The 24762-nt window shown below is 38.0% G+C and overlaps 1 protein-coding gene, 2 long non-coding RNA genes and 1 other non-coding gene across 5 annotated transcripts in view; 2 read left to right on the top strand and 2 right to left on the bottom strand.

The window, feature by feature from the left end:
• The window catches only part of PRSS12 (serine protease 12), an 83190-nt gene extending 79482 nt beyond the window's left edge, over positions 1 to 3708 (top strand). Inside the window, exon 13 of the mRNA XM_007114686.3 lies at positions 1194 to 3708. Within this exon, the coding sequence (XP_007114748.2) occupies positions 1194 to 1501 (308 nt within the window). The 3' untranslated portion in view covers positions 1502 to 3708. The remainder of the gene's footprint in view (positions 1 to 1193) is intronic.
• Positions 3709 to 3784: 76 nt separating this feature from the next.
• Positions 3785 to 4840, bottom strand: LOC102985078 (uncharacterized). The gene is made up of 3 exons (XR_448247.2): positions 4450 to 4840; positions 4157 to 4199; positions 3785 to 3936 (listed from the first exon to the last, which is right to left on the bottom strand). It is a non-coding gene; the product is annotated as an uncharacterized lncRNA (long non-coding RNA).
• On the bottom strand, positions 4269 to 4399 carry LOC112063811 (small nucleolar RNA SNORA24). Its single transcript, XR_002891194.1, has one exon. It is a non-coding gene; the product is annotated as a small nucleolar RNA SNORA24 (small nucleolar RNA).
• Positions 4841 to 5134: 294 nt separating the features above from the next.
• Positions 5135 to 24762, top strand: part of LOC114486613 (uncharacterized) — a 188149-nt gene continuing 168521 nt past the window's right edge. For both annotated transcript variants that reach the window (XR_003680647.2, XR_003680645.2), the window contains exon 1: positions 5135 to 5221. This is a non-coding gene — a long non-coding RNA (uncharacterized lncRNA). The remainder of the gene's footprint in view (positions 5222 to 24762) is intronic.

The raw sequence follows: 24762 nt of genomic DNA, 5'->3' as shown, positions 1-24762 counted from the left end.
CTGAGCCTGCGTGTCTGGAGCCTGTGCTCCGCAACGGGAGAGGCCACAACAGTGAGAGGCCCGTGTACCGAAAAAAAAAAAAAAAAGTAATTAACACTGAAAAGAACATCAAATAAGTATTTCTACAGGTGATAATTTCAGTAAGGTTATATTTAGTAAATATAAGTATTTGTTTTCATTTTATCCCATGCTACATTAAATCTGGGCTTTAAACTTACATTTCATAGCAGCAAAATGTAGAACATCTGTAGCAGATATACAATACTGAAAAAGCTCTGCGACCAATCCTGAAATAAACCTTAAAAAGTGGAAACATTTCCTGGATATAATAGAATCAGGTCAGAGTAAATGCCTTCTCACGACGCTATGCTGATCTGTGAGGCAAACTGAAGGGTGGAGTATAGCTGTTGGAATTATTACTTCATCAGGAAAGTGAATCAATCACCTCCCTTTAGACACTACATCTGAATAGAGATGACAAAGAAAGTAAATTTTACAGAATGTTTTATTATGGATGAATCACTCCAGTTGAGTAAATTGGATTGGAGAATAATGTGGAGTTTAGATCCAAGAAAAGGCTATCATGGAGAACCTATCAATTATACATTTTAGCCACTATACAGAGAATGAGTGGCTTACTAGTAAATAGAATACGTTAACCAGTGGTTAAACTTCAGCCTGTTTCTATGTAAGAATGTTGTTTTGGAATCATCTTTATGAAATACCATGTTTCTCTTGAGGATAGTAATTGCCACCTTATGTGCTTATATAGAATTATTTATAATTAATCCTCAAGTCAGTGAAGTAGATGAGTCCTAGAGCAGTGGATTTGCTAATACAGAACCAGCATGAATGCACCCTCAGTGTTTTCATATACAGAATTCAAATTCTAAAGCCTGCACAACTGTGCTTTCTGTAGGGTACCTTTTTCTACTGGGCAAGTCCGTAAGCGTTACTAAAGTATTCTTCAAAAAATGCAGTCCTGAGAAACAGAATAGTGAAGGCTTAGAGTATGGTTAAGTGCAAACAATAAAAAAAATACCATTTATAGTTATCACTCACTTAAACTACACTATTGCCACAATAGGGCTTTTTATTTTAATAGGGCTATTAAATGTTCATTAAACGTTAAATGTAGCTCTTTTCGCTACGATCTTTACCTGGAATCTAATTCAATTATTTGGCCTGCATAGGACGAGCCTACTCAAGAACTCTACAACAAGCAGCCATCCCCTTACTTCCCAAGAGGTTTTGTGAAGACCGTTATAAGGGTCGATTTACAGGAAGGATGCTCTGTGCTGGAAACCTCCATGAACACAAACGTGTGGACAGCTGCCAGGGAGACAGCGGAGGACCACTCATGTGTGAACGGGCAGGAGACAGCTGGGTTGTATACGGGGTGACCTCCTGGGGATATGGCTGTGGGGTCAAGGATTCCCCTGGTGTTTATACCAAAGTCTCAGCCTTTGTACCTTGGATAAAAAGTGTCACCAAACTGTAATCCTTCTTGGAAACCTCAAGAAAATAATATTTAAAGAATCTGTTGGAAAATTTCCAACATTAGCATTTAGCCAGAGACGCCAGCTAATGGGAAAGGAGATCCATATTTCTGTGTTTTGTGTTGTGATCAAGAACTGTGTACCCCTTTGCTGCTTGAGAATTTGTGATGTGAACATTCTGGTTACAGATACCTCAGTGTAGTAATGATTATCCTTATTTAGCATTGTTGCCTACCCAAATAAGTTTAATGGACACTAAATTCATGAGTCTTGTCTCTGCCTATTTCTCAGCATTCTCGAGATTATTGTATATTGATTGTGCAGTCAGGCTGTTTTTACATTAATTTGGATTGAGAACTCCTTTATAACTGAATCAATATGGTATATATTCATATAAAGAGCCTACATTTGACATAAAAAAAATACTCTTTACTATACTCAAAATAAGAGTGGCATTGTTTTCTGTTCATGTAATTCTTTAAGCTCAGATTTTTTTCCTTAGGCTGATAAAAAAAAAAAAAAAAAGAGACCACATCTTTCTGGCCTTTCATGAGAAAACTGAAGGCCAAAGAGATAAAGGAATTCTATTATAAACAGACTGGAAAGGAATATCATTGTCACAGTACATTCCTGAATGAAGCCTTTGTACCAAGCACTATGGCAACTAAAGAGAAAAACATTCTAGCTACCTTGTATGTTGTTAGCACAATTCAGCATTCCTGATAACATAATAAAGAATGCCTTCAAATTGTTTAATGCACAACCTAATTCAATCTGCTTGATTACTTTTAACCACTTCAAATTTACAGCTTGGTAAAACAAAAATGTTTTTTCCTTAGCATCATGCTGTTTTCCAGACCACGATTTAAGAGTGCCACCTATTGCAACCTTCGGGTAACTAACTTAAACCTGCAGAGTATCCTGATACAGTCCCATCTAATAAAAATAGACTATTAAAAATGCTTTCCTTGTCTATAGTATGGGAAAGTCTAAAATAACTGTTATGTTTAATCCATATACCACTTATGTACTAGGTGGCTATGCACCTCACTGACAATTTATAAAAGGTAAGATTTTATAATATTTCTAGTTTTCAAATGGGTTAACAGGCAGAGGCCAAGATGATACAGCTGTTGAAAGGCTTTGAATCCAAACTCCAGAACTGGAAGAGTCCCAATGCAGACAAGAGCATCTCCTCCCACCCCTCTAACCCATGGTTCTCCTGTCTCAAGGTAAGTTTTCCCTCTGGCTGTTTCCCAAAGGAGTAAGGGATAGCTGCTTATTATGTATCCTACAGGGCATTCTTGGTGGCAGCACACAATCTTTGCCCAAATATAAAAGCTAAGCCCTCAGGATACTTGAGTAATCTTTATCAGTGACATGACTGCTATCATGAGTCCTTCCCAAAATCCCAGGTAGTAAAAAAAGGTGAAGCGGGTGAGTGCAAACTATAGGATTAAGAATGCTTAAGTAATCCTCTTAAATGGCTAACTCACCTTGGAGGGACTTCACCCCCATCCCTTTTCCCTTCTGTATCATATTGCATCCCTTTTGTAAATTCTGAGCTATGTAAAAAAACTGGTGCTAACCTCAAAGTGCTTTATAGTTTACTACTTTGCAGAAGTGCAATGCAGTTCAAGTAGAAGAGCATTAAAACGTTTTCTAAACGCTCATGACTTTGATCAAGGAAAAAACTTTGCATGTACATCTAGAGATGACAGAGCTATAGACGGTGCACACATGCACAAGGGCTTGGGAAAAACCTGCAATGCAGTTGAGAAAATTTATCTTCCTGAAAGTTTCTCTTGGGCCATCCTTGTAATGGAACTACAGTGCTGACGCAAACATTTATATTGGCTTTTTAACTGGACCAGAGGCTGGCAAACTTAAAGAACAGATAGTTAACAGATGGCCTGCAGTTTGCTCAACCTTGACGTAGAATGCTTGGTTCATAAAATATGCATTTATTATAGCTTAATTTTTTTTCTTGTTAAATGTTAAGTGTGAGTTTTAAAGAGGCAAGTGTTCGGTGCACGTCTGTGTAAAGTGCATAGCTTTTCACCGTGCAGTTTCCTTAGTCTGTGTGGTATTAAATGACCCTGCTCTCTTCCTCAGGGGTAAACTGGTTTTTTATGTATAAGAGTTTTCCCCAAATAATACCTTACACAACAATACTAATTCATGTTACTTCCACTCGAGCTCCCAACAGTGGAACAGGAGGTAGCCTGTTCACTATTTATAGTTACCTTTGCACTTATTAGTCATTCAGTCAGGGAACACTGACATCTGTACAAATCAAGCATTTTATTGATATAGCAAGGAAGCACTTATTTATTCTCCATTTAAATACCATACTTGAGATTTAAAATCACATTTGGCAGTGTACTTCAGGATGCTAAGTAAGACTTCACCCATATCGCTTTGGATTTCTTGACTTCTGCAAGAGAAGAAAACCAGCTTTATAAAACTCTAATTCGTGTACTTACCTCATGGTGCTGAGTCTTAGCAGCTAGTTCAGTTACTTTCTATTCAGTTGGCTATTTACTTTTAAATTACAAAATGCCAGCAAAATATGCCAATTTTGTCCTTCCAAATCCTTAGCACTAAGGGTTTCAGATTCAGAAATAAATATATATACATATAAAACAGGAACGTACCTTGTTGTTTTCCATCATCCATTGGAACAATTAGCTCAGCTTCCTAAAAACATTTGAACAGTAGTTAGATGTCTGCCCAATAACCCAATACCCTCCAGATTTTTAAAGTGAAGAATGTTACTTGTGCAAGTCAGAATCTGATACCAATTAAATGGTGACAGCTTTGCCAATAAACAAGAATATGCTCTTCCATGGCTAGGAAGGGAGACTGCCACAGCTGACAGGTCCCAAAGATACATGGAGATTCATAATCCCAGAAAAGACCAGCAAGGACAACTACAGATACTACTCACCTCCTGGATCAAACTGGCAGGTTATCAGGATGCAGTGTTACTATTTAATAGTGGCGGAGTAGATTCAAGATGGCCACATGACACCAACAGCGGAACTAATGACCTTAACCGGAGTCATCAGCTGCATTTAACCTTTGCGGGAAGGCCCACGGCCCACGGGCGCTAGTTTTCCGACTCAGCGCCCCCGGCTGAACGTGGCTGCCCCGCGAATCAATGAACATTTAAGTCCACTCAGGCGTTTGAACCTAGAGGTTTTCCAAGCTGACGTCGATCTACTTCTACAAGACTGTTGCATCTCCTGCATTTTAAACTTGTCCAAAAGTTGTCTCAAGTATTTTAGCGCACGAAACACAGCGCCGTACCTCCACCTAAACTCGACGCTCCCCGGATGTAAAAGGCCGAATCCTTCGCCACACGCTCTCTTATAGAGCTGGTGACGCTATTCCGGGGAAGCGCCGCGAGGGGCGGGGACTACGCGCTTTCTCCCTCCGCCCCGCCCTCCCAGCTTCGCTGAGGTTCCACCCTATCCGTTGGCCACCACCTTCTGATGGCTCTCCCCTTCCTCGGCTTCTCCACCCCGCCTCGCCCCGCAGCTAGATCTGGGCTGCTCACGTGGCCTCCGATTCTGACGCGTGCGCATTCAGAGCTGCCAAAAGTTCTCGCGAAATCAGGAAATCTTGCCGGACTCGCGCGTCCGCTGAGTGAAGAAGGCAGAAGGGCTGTTTTGTTAGGAGAGTTACTTTAGAAGTCACCCTTGTTACCAAAGCACCAGGTTCGATAGTTCTCTGCTTCTTAACCTTTTGGTTGGTTGATTTTTATGGAACTAGCTGATTTTTTTTTTTTTTTGGTCTCTCTGCTAAAAAACTCTGTATCTTCCCGTGTTCCGCCGACATTGCTGTTCCTGAAGCGCAGGTGTTAGTGGTCTGCAATCAGTTTTTGTTTTGTTTTGGGGGAATCTAATCTCTTAGGAGTATTTGCACTCTACTGAAAGCCTTGCCAAACGATTTTGTAAACACAAGATTAGGAAAAGCAAAGGGTATTAGACCAGACGAGCGTGCGGGAGACCCTTTTACATGCGTGTGTGAACGTTTCCCGTGTTGCCTTCGGACCCATGGTTTGTGGTCCACAATCTAGCCGCTCCAGAGCTTCTGTTGACTCTTGCAAGTGGACACCTGGGTCTTAACTCTTAGGAGTATTTGCACTCTACTGAAAGCCTTGCCAAACGACTTTGTAAACACAAGATTAGGAAAAGGAAAGGGTATTAGACTGGACGAGAGTGTGGGAGACCCTTTTACATGTGTGTGTGAACATTTCCCGTGTTGCCTTCAGACCCACAGTTGTGGTCCACATCTAGCCGCTCCAGAGCTTCTGTTGACTCTTGCAAGTGGACACCTGGGTCTTAACTTCCCTGCTGTACGTTTCTTTGGGGGTGCAGCTAAAAATATGGTTGGTCTGTTTCTTGAAAAGGGGAATTACAGACGTTTAGGAATACTTTTAGCCCTAGATTTGTGCTTGTTAAATGCCATTTAAATTTATTTTCTATTTTCCCTTTTAATTTTCCTCCGGTATGAGACAAAAGGGTGGATCGAGGTGAAGCTTTTACTGAGTAGTGGACCATTTGGGGCACTGGGTTGCAGCAGTTGCTGTCAGGGATAATGTTGTCAAGCGATCTGGTGAATAAAGTGCTACAAGAGGGATCTGTGAAGCTTCATGAAATCACTACATACTTTTCTAGGGGAAAGAATTTAGGGCAAGAATTTCTGTTACGGTTAGGGTTGGAATGGACAAGTTTATAGGGCATAAAATTTGAAAGAACTAAAGTTGTTTTTAAGGCTCACTTTTTCCTTTCTTCACCTTTGCTCTCTTCATGATACTAGTGAATGGAAAGAACTACACAATAATAAGGTTTAAATAACAAATCACAGTGGGGAATTTTGCCAAATTAGATTTGATTTAGAATCTCTAACTGAGCATGTGTTGTTTTGCTAGGGCTGGTCTAGCAAAATACCACAGACAGGATGTCTTAAACAACAGTAATTTATTTTCTCATAATTTTGGAGACTAGAAGTCTGAGATCAAGGTGTCCACAGGTGTGTTTCTTCAGAGACCTCTTCTTGACCTGTAGATGGGCCTGTTTCTTCGCATCCTTTTCTGTATCTATAACTTAATATCTTCTTATAAGGACACCGGTCATATTGGATTAGGGCCTGTCCTAATGACCTCTTTTAACCTTAATTATATTTTTAAAGACCTTATCTCCAAATATATTCTGAGGTACTGGGGGGTTAGGACTTAAGCATAATGAATTTCGGCGGGACTCAATATAGCCCCTAACACCATTCACTTATGCTAACCTAGTAAGACTTAGTGAAGATCTTAAAATGAATGTTTGTGTTGGGTTAAAGTGCTAAAACACTGGATGAATGAGAGAGAGAGGGAGAGAGAGAGAACCCTCATATTTTGTTTATGCTCTTTTCTCCATCTTGAATGTCTTTCCATCTATTTCCCATCTGTTTTCTTTTTTTCTTCCTGTAGTTGACATAACGTTAGATTAGTTTCAGGTGTACAACATAATGATCTGATATTTGTATGTATTGTGAAATGATCACCACAGTAAGTCTAGTTAACCTCCATCCTCATACATAGTTACAACATTTTTTTTTCTTACAGTGAGAACTTTTAAGATTTACTCTCTTAGTAACTTTCAAATGTGCAATACACTATTATTAACTATAGTCACTATGTTGTATATTACATCTCCAGGAGTTACTTATTTTATAACTGGCAGTTTATATTATGAGTCTATGGGTGGTAGTGGTGGTGGTGGTGGTTGTTTTTTTGATTCCACATGTAAGTGAGATCATACAGTGTTTGTCTTTCTCTGTCCAATGTATTGCATTTAGCATAATACCCTCAAGATCCATCCATGTTGTCACAAATGGCAAGATTTCATTCTTTTTTTATGGCTTAATAGTATCCCTTTGTGTGTGTGTGTACCACATCTTCTTTTTTCATTCATCCATCAGTGGACACTTAGGTTGTCTCCATATCTTGGCTGTTAAAAATAACCCTGCAGTGAACATGGGGGTGCATATATTTTTTTGAATTAGTGTTTTGTTTTCTTTGAGTAAATACCAAGGAGTGGAATTGTTGGATCACCCTCTAGTTCTACTTTTAATTTTTTTGAAGAACCCTCATACTGTTCTCCATAGTGGCTGCACACCAATTACATTCCCACCAACAGTGCATGAGGGTTCCCTTTTCTCCACATTCTTACCAACACTTGTTATTCCTTGTCTTTTTGATAATAGTCATACTAACATGTGTGAGGTGATATCTCATATTTTTGATGTACATTTCCTGATGATTAGTGACATTGAGCATCCTTTCAAGTGCCTCTTGGCTGTTTGTATGTCTTTGGAAAAATGTCTATTTAGATCTTCTGCCCATTTTTTAAAAATTGGATTGTTTGTTTTTGCTATTGAGTTGTATGAGTTTTTATATATTTTGGATATTAGCTCCTTAGCAGGATATATGATTTGCAAATATTTTCTCCCATTCAGTAGGCTGCCTTTTCATTTTGTTGTTGGTTTCCTTTGCTGTGCCAAAACTTGTTAATTTGTTGTAGCCCCACTTGTTTATTTTTGCTTTTGTTGCCTGTACTTTTGGGGTCAGGTTCAAAAAATCATCTCCAAGGGATTTCCTTGGTGGTCTCGTGGTCAAAACTATGTGCTTCCAATGCAGGGGGAATGTGTTCAACCGCTGGTCAGGGAACTAAGTTCCCACAAGCTGTACGGCACTGAAAAAAAAAAATCATCACCAAGACTGATGTCAAGGAGCTTACCACCTATGTTTTCTCCTAGGAGTTTTATGGTTTCAGGTCTTACATTCAAGTCTTTAATCCATTGTGAGTTCATTTTTGTGTATGGTGTAAGATAGTGGCCTATTTTGAATCTTCTGCATGTGGTTTTCCAGTTTTCCCACCATTTATTGAAGAGACTGTCCTTTCCCTGTTGTATATTCTTGGCTCCTGTGTCATAAATTAGCTCATTGTATATGTGTGGGTTTATTTCTGGGATCTATATTCTGTTCTATTGATCTATGAGTCTCTTTCTGTGCCAACACCATTCTGTTTTGATTACTAGAGCTTTGTAGTATAGTTTGAAATCAGGGAGCATGATGCCTTCAGCTTTGTTCATCTTTCTCAAGATTGCTCTGGCTATTTGGGGTCTTTTGTGATTTCATACAAATTTTAGGTTTGTTGTTCTATTTCTATGAAAAATGCCATTGGAATTTTGGTAAGGATTGCATTGAATCTGTAGATTGCTTTGCATAGTATGGATGTTATAACAATATTCTTCCAATCCATGAGCATGGATAATCTTTCCATTTGTTTGTGTCTTCAGTTTCTTTCATCAGTGTATTACAGTTTTCAGTGTACAGGTCTTTCACCTCCTTGTTGAATTTATTCCTAGGTATTTTATTCTTTTTGATGCAATTGTAAATGGGATTGTTTTCTTAATTTCTTTTTCCAATAGTTTGTTATTAACGTATAGAAATGTAACAGATTTTTGTATATTGATTTTGTATTCTGCAAATTTACTGAATTCGTTTATTAGTTCTAACAGTTTTTTGGAGGAATCTTTGGGTTTTCTATATATTAAATCATGTCATCTAAAATAGTGACAGTTTTACTCCTCTCCAATTTGGATATCTTTTATTTTTTTTTCTTGCCTAATTGCTCTGACTAGGACTTCAAATACTCTGTTGAACAAAAGTGGTGAGAGTGGGCATCCTTGTTCCTGATATTAGATGAAAAGTTTTTAGCTTTTCACTGTATAATATTAGGTATGGGATTGATATATATGGTTTTTATTATATTGAGGTACATTCCCTCTATATCCACTTTTTTGAGATTTTAAAAATCATAAATGGTTGTTGAATTTCCATCTGTCAAAATTATACTCAGCTTTAAATACCTTGCTTAAATATCTCTTGTTCTATGAAACTTTTCATAACTCCAACTGAATTTGATTTTTCCCTTTTTGTGACTTAACTAGCATTATAGTACTTAACTAGCATTTTTCTTGTGGTATATTTTCTTCACTATATTATAAACTCCTCATGATGCAGGTCTGTTTCTAACCATTATTTGAAGTGCCTAGCAGAGTGATTCACATTAAATTGGCACTAAATCGCATTAGCAAATTCTTTGAGGTACTCAGTATGTATTTCAGGAATTGAGTAAATTTTATATTTATTTTTAAAAGTCACTTCTCTCCAGGAGGTAAAGTTTAATCCCCCTTTCCTACCCCAACATCATCTTGAGTATGGGCTGTGCTTAGTGACTTGCTTTCAAAGGGTAGGGTAAGGCAAGAGGGGGGAAAGCATAACTTTACAGTAGAGAAATCTAGCAAATACTACCTAAGCCAGGTAATCAATATCAACATCAGTGGTAAGTCATATTGATAGTGTGTACCCTGATAAGATGTGATGAGAAGAACACTTCACCTGCTTCTGTGTTATTCTTACGCAAAGCTCTAACCCCAGTCTACTCAGGAGAAAAACATCAGACAAAATCAAATTGGTGGACATTCTACTAATTCCCTAAACTGCACTCAAACTGAAAAACAAAGTTTGTGAAACTGTCACACCAGAGGAGACTAGACATAATGACTAAATGTAATGTTGTATCCTGGCTGGGATCCTCAAGCAGAAAAAGGACATTAATGGAAAACTGGTGAAATTTGAATAAAGTGTGGAATTTAGTTAATAGTAATGTGTCATTGTTGGTTTCTTAGTTGTGACAGATGTACACGGTATTATAAGATGTTAACAATAGGGGAAGTTGGATGACAGGTGTCTGGGAACTCCCTGTACCATTTTTGCAACTTTTCTGTAAATCTGAAACTATTTTAAAACAAAGCTTAATAAAAGTCATAACTTTATAGTCTGTTTTCATTTTAACAAGTGGTGCTTTAGTGATGGTTTTTGTCTACTGTTAGTGTGAAATTTGTGGCTAAGATGGCAATATTTCTAAATTTGGGAGGATTCCGAGATCATACCTAATGGATTTAGCCACTGTTCAAGCCAAATCTTTAAGGCTTAGAGTGAGTTCTCAGGAGAGATAATGTGGTAATAGATAGAAGGATTAAAAATTGATTGTAAATAAAGGTTAGTTTAAGGATTTTAAAGGTAGACTGTGAGGTGAAGCTGTTAGACTGATAAAACGATGGCTGGAAAATATTTCAATTCTGCATTTGATACATGAACTGAAACCATTCATTATAGAATACTCATTCTTCAACTATACTACTTCTCCCTTTTTCCTTTTAGGGTTTTAGTGTAGAAACTATGGTAATCATCAGGGAAACAAAAGTAGCATAACTGCACATCTCTCATATGACTGTTGAGATAAGTGGGAGGAAATATAGTCAGGAGATTGCCTGTGGGCTTACTTTCATCTCAAAATACTTTGGGAACTTAAACTTGCAGTTGGTGTGTACTAGCAATGTGGTACTACTGGGAACAAAATTGTAATAGAAGTATAGTGTCTAGACAAGAGGAGATGAGGGTTCTCCCCTCTCTGTAGTGGAATATTTTTTTCAGTTCTGAACACTTCTTTCAGTTGTTAAACATTTACAAGACTCCAGCAAATGTTTGTTGAGCAGACATGGCCCTTGCCTCAAAAATACAATGAAATTGAGTAACTTACAGTCAGTGATATCACAATTTTTCCAAATTTTTCAAAGCTCAAAGCCTAGGAGCTATCTTTGATTTCATTCTATCCTCTATGTTCAATTTTTAGTGTGTTTCTATATCATTCAATGTATTTGTTATCTATTGCTGTGTATCAAATTAGCCTAAAGCGTGGTGGATTAAGACAGTAAGCATTTATCATCTTGTACAATTTCTGAAGATCAGGAATCCAAGAACAGCTAAGCTGTCTTAGTGTATCTCTTGAGGTTGCATTCAGGATGTTGCCTGGGGCTGTAGGATCCTCTTCCAAGGTGGCTCACTCCTGAGCTTGGCAAGCTAATGCTAATAGTTGGCAGGAGGCCTCAACTCCTCAGCATGTGGATCTCCATAGGTCTGCTCGAGTGTCCTCAAGTTACAGCAGTTTGATTTTCCCCAAAGTGAGTGATCCCAGAGACAGTCCTAATGTTTTTCTCAGACCTAGTTTGAGAAGTTACATGCCATCACTTGTTAGAAATGAGTTATTAACTTCAGCTCACACAAAAAGGGAGGGAAATTAAGCTCCATCTCTTAAAGAGGGGAATGTAAATATTTGTCGACACCAGTTAAAACTGCCACAATCAGAATGGGTGAGGTTGTGTTGCAGTTACAAACAATCCAAAGTCTTTGTGGCTTAAAACCACAAAGGTTTGTTTCTTGTAATGCTCTTGGCCATTTAGAGACTCAGACTAATGAAACCTTCACCATTTGTAATATTTCTAGGCAACATGAAGGGAGAAGGGAAGGTAGAGAATCACACTTGTTATTAAAGTCTTCCATTTTGAAGTGGCACTTGTCATGTTGCTTCATATTTCTAGGACTAAAGCAAGTTTCATGGCCATGCATAACTTCAAAAAGGTGGGGAAATGGAACCCTACTATGTGTTTAGGAGGAGAATCAGAAATGAATAAATAGCACTAATGATTTCTACAGTTGCCATGTTATAACCTTTTAACAATTATTTTTATATTTACCTTTTCCTTTTCTCTATTGTCATGCTAGTAATCTAAGACAACATGTGTGATTTGTATCCCTACTTTTCTGATTCTCCCTTTCCAATCAGCTGAGTATATTCCTGGAAGATAAATTTCCTGAAATAGCATCTTCTCCAGTTTAGTCACTTGCTACAGAAATGATAATGGCTTCCCCAGGTCAAATTCCTAATCCCTGGACAACATACAGTGTATGTTCCACTTAGCATGCTCATCTGGATTTTTTTCATGCTATTTCATAGTGTAGACTGTATTTCCTTCCTATCCATCCATTAGGACACATTCCAGTTTTTAATTTTTACAGGAACATTTCTTCTAGAACATCTGTTGGTCTTTTTCTTTTCTTGCCACCCTTAATATTTATTCTTAGTGCCTTATGTTTTAAAAAGTTGTACTATGTACCAGGCCCTGTTCTAGGTGCTGGAGCAAGAGCAGTAAACAAAACAGACAATATTTTTTACTCACAGAGCTTATGTTTTAATGGCAGAAAACACACATAAATGAATATTAGAGTTCTATCAGAGGAGCAGAACTACTAGCAGAAGGTCAAATCACAATTGTCAAGTGGAGGAAGCAAGGGAAACTGGCAAGGATGAACCGGAACCTGTGAGAATGGATTGGAATCTGCACTGATTTCTCCCTGGTTCCCAGGGTTCAACTTTGATGAGGGAGGTGACCTGAAGGAGGAGCTCGTCCTTTGTCACAGACTCAAGAGTTGCTGAAATTGGAAGAGAAGATCTGGCAGGCGTTGAAGGTTTGGACCTGACTGCTACCCAACACCTACAGGATGTGCTGGCAGAAGAGGTGACAATGTGCACAGTCTGCAACATTGCCTCGTGCCCTGCCCTGGCCTTCCTCGTGTAAAAGTATAGGACTTCTGCTTCACTTCCACCTACCAGATCTCAGGCAGAATGTCTGTGTGGTCCATGCTATCTTGGAACTCTTCAGGAAGGAAGTGGAAATGCAGTACTAGCTTAGCTAAGTTGACAAAATAGAAATCAACCACAATAAATAAATTATATGGTACGTTAACGTCAGTGAGTGCTGTGGAGAAAAATGAAGAAGGGGATGAGGAGTGTTTGGGGGGTAGGAATTGTAATTTTTAAAAGATATCACTGAGAAGGTGACATTAGGTCAAAGACTTGAAGGTGAGGGAGTGAAACATGCTGACATGTGGAGGAATGTTCTATGCAACCAGTGCTTCCTGAGTGGCACCAAACCTGTGTGGTAGACAGCATTTTACAAGGCTCTTAATGATCCCCACCTCATGTCACTCCCTCCGTTATGCAATCCCCTTCCCTGGAGTGTCACTTCTGGGGTTAGGTTATTAAAGACTCTGAGCTGTGTCTTGCTCCCATTCTTTCTCTTGCCTTTTTGGATTGCTTGCTTTGATGAAGCAAGCTCCTATGCTGGAGAGGCCTGTGTGGTAAAGAACAGAGAGTGGCCTCTGGCCGACGTCCATTAAGGAACTGGGGCTATCAGACCAATAGGCCACTGAATCCTGTCAACAGCCAGGTAAGTGAGCTTGGAAGTGAATCTTTAACAAGCCGAGCCTTGAGATGATTACAGCCCCAGCTGTTGATTGCAGTCTGTCAGAGATGCTGAAGCAGAGAATCCAGCTAAGCTATACCTGGATTCCTGACCTACAGAAAGTGTGTGAGATAAGGTTGTTTTAAGTCAGTAAATTTTGGGATAATTTGTTATTCAGCAATCAATAACTCATATACTTGATGTAGTCGAGGAACAGAAATGAGACCAGTTTGGCTGGAGTGGGGTAAGCAAATAGGAAGTGAAGTTAGAAAGGTAATAGACTACCTAGGGCCTTATAAGTCATCGTATGGTTTTTAGGTTTTATTTTGTTTGTTTGAGTAACCTCGGTAACCGCTGGAGAGTTTTGAGTAGAGGAATGACATGATATGACTTTGGACTTACATGTTCTTTCTCGAAGCTCTACTGAGTAGAGAGACCGGTGGTGGGGAATAGAGTTGGAGCAGGTAAACCAGTTAAGGTAGTGCAATAATACAATGAGAGAACAGTGTTGGCTTAGTGGTACCAGTGGAGTAAATAAATGATTCAACTGTGAACAGATTTTTACAGTAGAACTGATAGTATTTGAGGCCAGATTGGATATAGGATAAAAGGGAAAGGGAAAAGGGGTATGAGAAAAGCTTTTTTGATTATTTGCTGAGATGGAGATGACTAAGGAGTAGCAGGTTTGGTGGAGGAGTACTCTGGAAGATAGTTTTGTATGTGTTAAGTTTGAGACGCCTTTTAGACATCCAAGTAGAATTGTTGAGTGGGGAGTTCACTATATGCGTATGTTCTGGGGAAAGGTCTGGGCTGGAGAAACAAATATGGGAGCTGTCATGGTGGTGCTTAAAGCCATGAGATTGGATGCTAATACCAAGGGACAAAGTATAGATAGAAAATAGGATCAAAGACTGAGCCCTTGGGCAGGTGCACAGGAAAATTACCGGGAACCAGCCAAGGGGACTGTGAAGTGAGGTAACGAGAAGTGTGGTATCCTGAAAGACAAGAAGAAAGCTTTTCAAATAAGAGGGAATGATCAGCTGTTCATGGTACAAGTAAGATGGGAGTTGAGAAATGACTTGGATTTTCTGTGTGGAGGTCATTTGGGACCTTGTTAAGAATAATTTCAGACAGAAACAGACTCACAGTGGAGGGATGGCTTGGGAATTGGATTAGAAGATGCAAACTGCAAACTATTATAAATAGGATGGATAAACGACAGGGTCCTACTGTAGAGCACAGGGAGCTATATTCAATACGCTGTGATAAACCAGAATGGAAAAGAATGTGAAAAAGAAAATAAAAAAGTTAACTGACCACTTTGCTGTGCACCAGAAACTAACACAGCATTGTAAATCAACTGTACTTCAATAAAATAAATTTTAAAAAAAGAATAGTTTCGGAGAGAGTGGGAGGAGCAGAGTTGGTGACAATGGATTTGGATGACTCATCTGAGGACTTTTCAAGGGTGGGTTATTTTTTAAGCATGGGAGAATGTAAAGTGTTTTTGTATTGATGGGAAATATCCAGTAGAAATGAAAAAATTGATTATACAGGAGAGAGTTAGTAAATGTATGGGTTGATGAGGTGGGATCTTGTGCACAAAGTAGGAGTTAGTCTAAATGGTAGTTCAAGCATTTTTTCATCCACTGAAGCAGGAGTAGCAGGGTACAGTATACTGGTAAGTGAATGATGTGCTGGTGTGAACTTTTGAATAATCTCTTCTATTAATTTATTCCCTTTTTTCAGAGTAATAGAAAGCAAAGTCATCACTGAGAGTGAGGATGAGGGAGGGAGTGTGGGGTATGTGAAGAGAGAGGAGGAGATATAATTAAGAGAGAGTGTGAATAGACTAGGAAATGTTGTAGGATTCCCGGGCCTCTTTAGGGGTCCACTTCAGTTCTTGTAATGAATTTAAATTGATTTAAATTAAAAAAAGTCACGATTGTATATTTTCTCCACACCAAGCTCAGCTGCATAGGTGTAGGTGTAAAGCTGACAGAGAGTTGGAAATAACTAAGGTTGGGGTTTGCCAAGGAAGTAAACAAAGTGACAAAAAGGAGAGGGAACATATGGACGGGAGAGATTATGTTGATTTGCCATGGAATTTAAACTAGACGAAGAGGGATGATAACACATGAGCAGAGTGAGGGACACCGAAAATGTAAGTAGGACTGATGAGCTTTGAGGTGACGGTGAGTCAAATTTTGGAGCTGGGTACTATAGTGAATGACTTCATGAAATGTCTATAACACATCTTGGGAGATTTAGCCAGCAACCTGCTGAGCCTTTTATGGTTTAGCATGACAAACTGGAGTCGCCAGGTGTTCAGTGACCTTCAATTGGCCTCCGTTACCTCAAGAGTGATTGCTTGCCCTTGTTGTAGAAACGTGCTTGTTGGTGAGATGTTGCATTCATGTTTCACTCAGTATTTAACATCTCAAAACTTGACTTTCTTTTTTCCCTTCTCGGACGACTTGCGATCCTTGGTCTTTGGTTTAATCTGTTTTCTAATAAGGCCTTAAAAAATTTTTTTTTGGCTTGCATGCCTTTATGCAAGAGATTATTTAATATATAATATAGAAATATAGTACATTAAAATGAAAGATCTTATTACTGTTTTATAGTATTTATAAACTAATATTTGTAAACTATCTAATGCTTTTATACTGGACATATTAACGTAAGTTGAAAATGATCACTTGCTAAAATTCTCTTTACTTGTGTTTATTTCCCCCTATAATATACCTTATAGATGTTCCATGATGTCAGACATTTACTCTAGTGCACTAAATATTATTAATACCTGTATCACTGAAAAGATAAGCTTATGTGTATGCAAAACATAATGGAATGAAAATGACAAGCATCCAATTTTTATGAGTCCACGAGGTGGCGCCGTTACCTTATTATTTAAGCCTGTGTTTAACCCTAGATTTTATCTTACATTTCAAAATTTTTATTTATTTTATATTGGAGTATAGTTGATTTACAATGTTGTGTAATTTTCAGGTGTACAGCAAAGTGATTCAGTTATACATATACATACATCTATTGACATATACACGCTACTATATTTAAAATAGATAACCAACAAGGACCCACTGTATAGCATTGGGAACTCTACTCAATATTCTTTAGTAACCTAGATGGGAAAAGAATTTGAAACCCTAGGTTTAAAATGAAATACATTCATTTATTATTGTACGTGAGTGTATAAATGAATGTGTGACTAATAACATGAAAAAGTCAAGATATATAATGGCTCTACCAACCTACCCTCTGGCTCTGGATTTATATAATAAATATCTATACTGAGTATTGAAAACCTTATATTCTGAAAAGGAACAACTTTCCCCAGATGCATAAGAATATAATTGAAATACCACACACCTTTTTATATGCAAATTTGATGTATAGGTTTTTAAAATACTAAATTAATCAAGTAGGGATTTGATTCATTTCCTACTGTCTGAAGTATTTAAGTTGATACATTTTTAATTTGGAGTGTATCGAAGTAGACAGTGATTCTGTTGGAGAAGAGAAATATTTTTGCCCAATCTACCAGAGGGTAAGGATGTAATCGTATTCATCTTACCTATAGCAGTACTTGGTCCATGAATGTGAATGTTTGTTGAATGAGGAAACTTGGATGGTAAAGGTGAAAAAAAAATTTGTGGGAAATTATACGCAGTCATCAAAAGGAAAAATAAATTGCCAATTAGTATATTTAAAGCAAAAATGTTTTTTGATTTGGGACAATTACCTCTGTCTTTGCCAAAAGTTTTAAATTGAGGGTTTTTCTTTCCCTTCTGTGGGAATATATTTCAAATGTTATAATGGAAATCATTTTACAGAGAACATTTTATGACAAACTTTGGAACTGATCCCTATTAGTCAATGTTTATAATTGAAATAGATCTTCACTGTCTTAATTCTCAGTATTAGAGGTCCACATTCTTCATGAGACTGTAAGGACTATATTGATTAATTTCTATTTGATCCTCAAAGAACTGACGGGACTCATACAATGAATGCTCCCTGAAAAATTTTAGTTTGAGCTGAATCTAGAAAAATCTTAACACTCTTTTTTCTTTAAAAACGAAAAGAAGAGACTTCAGATGGCATGTGGGAATACTCCAGTTTACTCTATAAGATGTTTTAGTAGTTATTTAATAATTCTATCCAAGTAAATTTATAGAAAATCAAATAGAATTAGAACCAGAGAAATGACTTTTGTATTTCTTTAATATAAAACCCTTTTTACTTGTATGATAATTTATACAAATGGGTATTATGTCTTAGAAATCAGAAGAGTCCTGAAAGAAATCCCTGGAATTCAGTACATTTGATAAAAGCAATAAGAATTTTGGAATACTCATTGTTCTTTAGGGCACCAAACAGTAATGACTGAGAAGGTGTAAGGAAGGAAATATAAAATGAACAGACAGTAAAGGGGTTCTGAAAAGAACAATTATTTGTTATTATTACCTCCTTGAGGTAATTATAATAATAATGATAATAATGGTAACAGCTAATGTTTGTTGAGTCTATATGTGTTCACTAAGTCATTTCTTTGTCTCAACAATTGTATGAGAATGTACTATTATCTCCATTTAACAGATGAATAAATTGAGGCACAGAGAAATAATATGATTAACCTAAGGTTAGCTCTGGGATTTGAGTGGAATCTGGCTCAGGTCCCCATTCTTAACTGGCGTGTGTTGTGAAGAATGATGTTAGGTATAACGTAAATTTAAGTCTGGGTTCAAATCTCAACATTTTTGACTTTGCTTCTTGTGTGACTTTGGGAAAGTTATCTGAACTTTACATACCCATTTCTTCATCTGTAAAGGAAGCTAGAAGATTAGTATTGTTGTTCGGGTAATTTGTATGAATAGTCTGGTAAATAGAAAGCACTACTTAAAGGCTAGAGGTTTTTTTGGTCTTACATTTAAAATTTATTTTGCTAATTTTAGTTCTTTATTAGGAATTCATTATTATTTAAAGTCTGAACTTGTTTCTTGTTATTTAGAAGAGAGACATAGCATTGTAAGTCTTTGCATGATGGGGGAAATATATATCTTTGTTTATCAAATTTATTTATTTATTTTAAAATATTTTCATTATTTGGTTGCACTGGGTCTTAGTTGTGGCAGGCGGGCTCCTTAGTTGTGGCAGGCGGGCTCCTTAGTTGTGGCATGTGAACTCTTAGTTGCAGCATGCATATGGGATCTAGTTCCTTGACCAGGGATTGAACCCAGGCCCCCTGCACTGAGAGCACGGAGACTTAACTACTGCACCACCAGGGAAGTCCCTATCAAATTTATTGATTTGTAAAAAGTTATACTTTTTTCTAACACTTAAATGTAAGAAAATATGCCATGTTAAAACTATCATCCTTTGCCTTTTTTTCTTCCCCAGTTATTTATTCCTAATAATTAATTAATTCAACAAGTATTTATTGAGCACCTATTATGTGTCAGATATTAGACACGTAAATGTGGGGATACATTGATGAAAGAAAACAAATACACTTGGCTTCATGAAGCTTATTTGAGTAGTAGAAGACAACAGATGTAGTAAAATCAGTAAATTATATAGTTAGTTTTAAGATAATAGGTGCTATGGCAAAGCAAAAATTAGCTCAGGGTGACGGGAATCAGGAGGGCTGGGAGGGTTGAACTTTCTATAAGGTTGTTGGTGTTGGCTTTTTAAAAAAGATGATATTTGAGCAGGAACCCAGATAAATTGCAGGAGTCAGCCATGTGGACATCTGAGGGAACATTAGCACAGAGGCTCTAAGATAGCAAGGAAGTCAGTGCAGCTGTCGCATTGGGGGACAGGGGAACTGAGGTCTCAAAGGCAATGAACATCAGGTCGCATAGGACTGCGAACTCTGACTGAAAAGGAGAGCTACTGCAGGACTTTTAACAGAACAGTGTTCTGACTTAATGTGTAAAAAACGTTATTTTGGGTGTTGAGCTGACAGCAGATTATAGAGGACAGGGCGGGGGAAGCAGGGAAGATATGGCAGATAAAGATGATGCTATCTCAGAGCAGGGTGGCAGCCGCGGAATTGTCGGAATTGTCGAGAAGTGGTTGGTTTTAGATAAAATTGAAGATAGAGCCAACGGGATTCTTGACAGATTGAATGTGGGGTGTGCTAATCAAGAGAATAAATATCCTAACATATCTACAGGTTCAGCTCACACTCAAGGCAATATCATACAAGGGCATACCTCTTAGGGTGTGTCCACCATAGGATGGAACAGATTATTTTGTGGGAGGATAAAAATCTGCAGATGTGCTCTGTCTGCAGACTCATGCCTAGTAAATCATCATGCCTACCCACGGCTCTTCTTTTTTTTTTTTTTTTTTAACATCTGTATTGGAGTATAATTGCTTTACAATCGTGTGTTAGTTTCTGCTGTATAACAAAGTGAATCAGCTATACATATACATATATCCCCATATCCCCTCCCTCTTGCGTCTCCCTCCCACCCTCCCTATCCGACCCCTCCAGGTGGTCAGAAACCACCAAGCTGATCTCCCTGTGCTATGCGGCTGCTTCCCACTAGCGATCCATTTTACATTTGGTAGTGTATATATGTCCATGCCACTCTCTCACTTTCCACCTCACTACAAATAACTCAATTTCATTTCTTTTTATGGCTAAATAATATTCCATTGTATATATGTGCCACATCTCCTTTATCCATTCATCTGTAGATGGACACTTAGGTTGCTTCCAAGTCCTGGCTATTGTAAATAGAGCTGCAGTGAACACTGTGGTACATGATCTTTTTGAATTATGGTTTTCTCAGGGTATATGCCCCGTAGTGGGATTGCTGGGTCGTATGGTACTTCTATTTTTAGTTTTTTAAGGAACCTCCATATTGTGTCCCATAGTGGCTGTTACATTCCCACCAACAGTGCAAGAGGGTTCCCTTTTCTCCACACCCTCTCCAGCATTTATTGTTTGTAGATTTTTGGATGATGGCCATTCTGACCCGTGTGAGGTGATACCTCATTGTGGTTTTGATTTGCATTTCTTTAATGATTTGTGATGTTGAGCATCCTTTCATGTGTTTGTGGGGAATCTGTATATCTTCTTTGGAGAAATGTCTATTTAGGTCTTCCACCCATTTTGGGATTGGGTTGTTGGTTTTTTGATATTGAGCTGCATGAGCTGCTTGTATATTTTGGAGATTAATCCTTTGTCAGTTGCTTCATTTGCAAATATTTTCTCCCATTCTGAGGGTTGTCTTTTCGTGTTGTTTGTGGTTTCCTTGGCTGTGCAAAAACTTTTAAGTTTCATTAGGTCCCATTTGTTTATTTTTGTTTTTATTTGCATTTCTAGAGGAGGTGGGTCAAAAAGAATCTTGCTGTGATTTATGTCATAAAGTGTTCGGCCTATGTTTTCCTCTAAGAGTTTTATAGTGTCTGGCCTTACATTTAGGTCTTTAATCCATTTTGAGCTTATTTTTGTGTATGATGTTAGTGAGTATTCTAATTTCATTCTTTTACATGTAGCTATCCCATTTTCCCAGCACCACTTATTGAAGAGGCTGTCTTTTCTCCACTGTATATTCTTGCCTCCATTGTCAAAATAAGGTGACCATAGGTGCGTGGGTTTACCTCTGGGATTTCTATTCTGTTCCATTGATCTATATTTCTGTTTTTATGCCAGTACCATACTGTCTTGATTACTGTAGCTTTGTAGTATTTCTGTGCACTAATTTTGTATCCTGCTACTTTACCAATTCATTGATTAGCTCTAGTAGTTTTCTGGTAGCATCTTTAGGATTCTCTATGTATAGTATCATGTCATCTGCAAACAGTGACAGTTTTACTTCTTCTTTTCCAATTTGGATTCCTTTTATTTCTTTTTCTTCTCTGATTGCTATGACTAAAACTTCCAAAACTGTGTAGAATAATAGTGGTGAGAGTGGGCAACCTTGTCTTGTTCCTGATTTAGAGGAAGTGGTTTCAGTTTTTCACCATTGAGAACGATGTTGCCTGTGGGTTTGTCATATATGGCCTTTATTATGTTGAGGTAGGTTCCCTCTATGCCCACTTTCTGGAGAGTTTTTATCATAAATGGGTGTTGAATTTTGTGGAAAGCTTTTTCTGCATCTATTGAGATGATCATATGGTTTTTATCCTTCAGTTTGTTAATATGGTGTATCACATTGACTGATTTGCATACATTGAAGAATCTTTGCATTCCTGGGATAAACCCCACTTGATCCTGGTGTATGATCCTTTTAATGTGCTATTGGATTCTGTTTGCTAGTATTTTGTTGAGGAGTTTTGCATCTATTGGCCTCTAGTTTTCCTTATTGTGACACCTTTGTCTGGTTTTGGTATCAGGGTGATGGTGGCCTCGTAGAATAAGTTTGTGAGTGTTCCTCCTCTGCTATATTTTGGAAGAGTTTGAGAAGAATAGGTGTTAGCTCTTCTCTAAATGTTTGATAGAATTCACCTGTGAAACCATCTGGTCCTGGGCTTTTGTTTGTTGGAAGATTTTTAATCACAGCTTCAATTTCAGAGCATATGATTGGTCTGTTCATATTTTCTATTTCTTCCTGGTTCAGTCTTGGAAGGTTGTGCTCTTCTAAGAATTTGTCCATTTCTTTCAGATTGTCCATTTTATTGGTACATAGTTGCTTGTAGTACTCTTGCATGATCTTTTGTATTTCTTCAGTGTCAGTTGTTACTTCTTTTTTATTTCTAATTCTGTTGATTTGCGTCTTCTCCCTTTTTTTCTTGATGAATCTGGCTAATGGTTTATCAATTTTGTTTATCTTCTCAAAGAACCAGATTTTAGTTTTATTGATCTTTGCTATTATTTCCTTCACTTCTTTTCATTTATTTCTGATCTGATCTTTATGATTTCTTTCCTTCTGCGAACTTGGGGGTTTTTTTGTGTGCTTCTTTCTCTAATGCTTTAGGTGTAAGTTTAGGTTGTTGATTTGAGATTTTCCTTGTTTCTTTTTTTTAAAAAAATAAATTTATTTATTTATTTATTTATTTTTGGCTGCGTTGGGTCTTTGTTGCTGTGCGCGGACCCTCTCCAGCCACGGCAAGCAGGGGCCACTCCTCGTTGTGGTGCACGGGCCTGTCATTGCCGTGGCCTCTCTTGTTGTGGAGTACGGGCTCTAGGCATGCACGCTTCAGTAGTTGTAACACGTGGGCTCAGTAGTTGTGGCTCACAGGCTCTAGAGCACAGACTCAGTAGCTGTGGCGGACGGGTTCAGTAGTTGTGGCTCGCGGGCTGCAGAGCAGAGGCTCAGTAGCTGCGGCGCACAGGCCCAGCTGCTCCGCGGCATGTGGGATCCTCCTGGACCAGGGCTCAAACCCGTGTCCCCTGCCCTGGCAGACAGATTCCCAACCACCGCGCCACCAGGGAAGCCCTTTCCTTGTTTCTTGCGGTAGGATTGTATTGCTATAAAGTTCCCTCTTAGAACTGCTTTTGCTGCATCCCATAGGTTTTGGTTCATTGTGTTTTCATTGTCATTTGTTTCTAGGTATTTTTTCATTTCTGCTTTGATTTCTCCAGTGATCTCTTGGTAATTTAGTAGCGTATTGTTTAGCTTCTATGTGTTTGTATTTTTTACAGTTTTTTTCCCTGTAATTGATATCTAGTCTCATAGCGCTGTGGTTGGAAAAGATACCTGATATGATTTCAGTTTTCTTTAATTTACTGAGGCTTGATCTGTGACCCAAGATATGATGTACCCTGGAGAATGTTCCATGAGCACTTGAGAAGAAAGTGTATTCTGTTGTTTTCGGATGGAATGTGCTATAAATATCAATTAAGTCCATCTTGTCTAATGTGTCATTTAAAGCTTGTGTTTCCTTATTTATTTTCATTTTGGATGATCTGTTCGTTGGGGAAAGTGTGGTGTCAAAGTCCCCCTATTATTGTGTTACTGTCAATTTCCCCTTTTATGGCTGTTAGTATTTGCCTTATGTAGTGAGGTGCTCCTATGTTGGGTGCATAAATATTTACAATTGTTATGTCTTCTTCTGCATTGATCCCTTGATCATTATGTAATGATGTGTCCTCTTTGTTTCTTGTAATTATCTTTATTTTAAAGTCTATTTTGTCTGATACGAGAATTGCTACTCCAGCTTTCTTCTGATTTCCATTTGCATGGAATATCTTTTTCCATCCCCTCACTTTCAGTCTCTATGTGTCCCTAGGTCTGAAGTGGGTCTCTTGTAGACAGCATATATAGGGGTCTTGTTTTTGTATCCATTCAGCCAGTCTGTGTCTTTTGGTTGGAGCACTTAATCCATTTACATTTAAAGTAATTATCGATATGTATGTGCCTATTACCATTTTCTTAATTGTTTTGTGTTTGGTTTTGTAGGGCTTTTCCTTCTGTTGTGTTTCCTGCCTAGAGAAGTTCCTTTAGCATTTGTTGTAAAGCTGGTTTGGTGGTGCTGAATTCTCTTAGCTTTTGCTTGTCTGTAAAGGTTTTAATTTCTCCATCGAATCTGAATGAGATCCTTGCTGGGTAGAGTAATCTTGGTTGTAGGTTTTTCCCTTTCATCACTTTAAATATGTCCTGCCACTCCCTTCTGGCTTGCAGAGTTTCTGCTGAAAGATCAGATGTTAACCTTATGGGGATTCCCTTGTATTTTATTTGTTGCCTTGCTTCTTTTAGTATTTTTCTTTGTATTTAATTTTTGATAGTTTGATTAATATGTGTCTTGGCCTGTTTCTCCTTGGATTTATCCTGTATGGGATTCTCTGCACTTCCTGGACTTGATTGACTATTTCCTTTCCCATGTTAGGGAAGTTTTCAACTATAATCTCTTCAAATATTTTCTCAGACCCTTTCTTTTCCTCTTCTTCTTCTGGGACCCCTATAATTCGAATGTTGGTGCATTTAATGTTGTCCCAGAGGTCTCTGAGACTATCCTTAATTCTTTTCATTCTTTTTTCTTTATTCGGATCTGCAGCAGTTACTTCCACTGTTATATCTTCCAGGTCACTTATCCGTTCTTCTGGCTCAGTTATTCTGCTATTGATTCCATCTAG

The sequence above is a fragment of the Physeter macrocephalus genome, chromosome 7 (genome assembly GCF_002837175.3).
Source record: "Physeter macrocephalus isolate SW-GA chromosome 7, ASM283717v5, whole genome shotgun sequence".
NCBI classification, from domain to species: Eukaryota; Metazoa; Chordata; class Mammalia; order Artiodactyla; family Physeteridae; genus Physeter; species Physeter macrocephalus.
The sequence above is the reverse complement of the archived record's forward strand: the minus strand, read 5'-3'. Positions and strand labels throughout refer to the sequence as shown.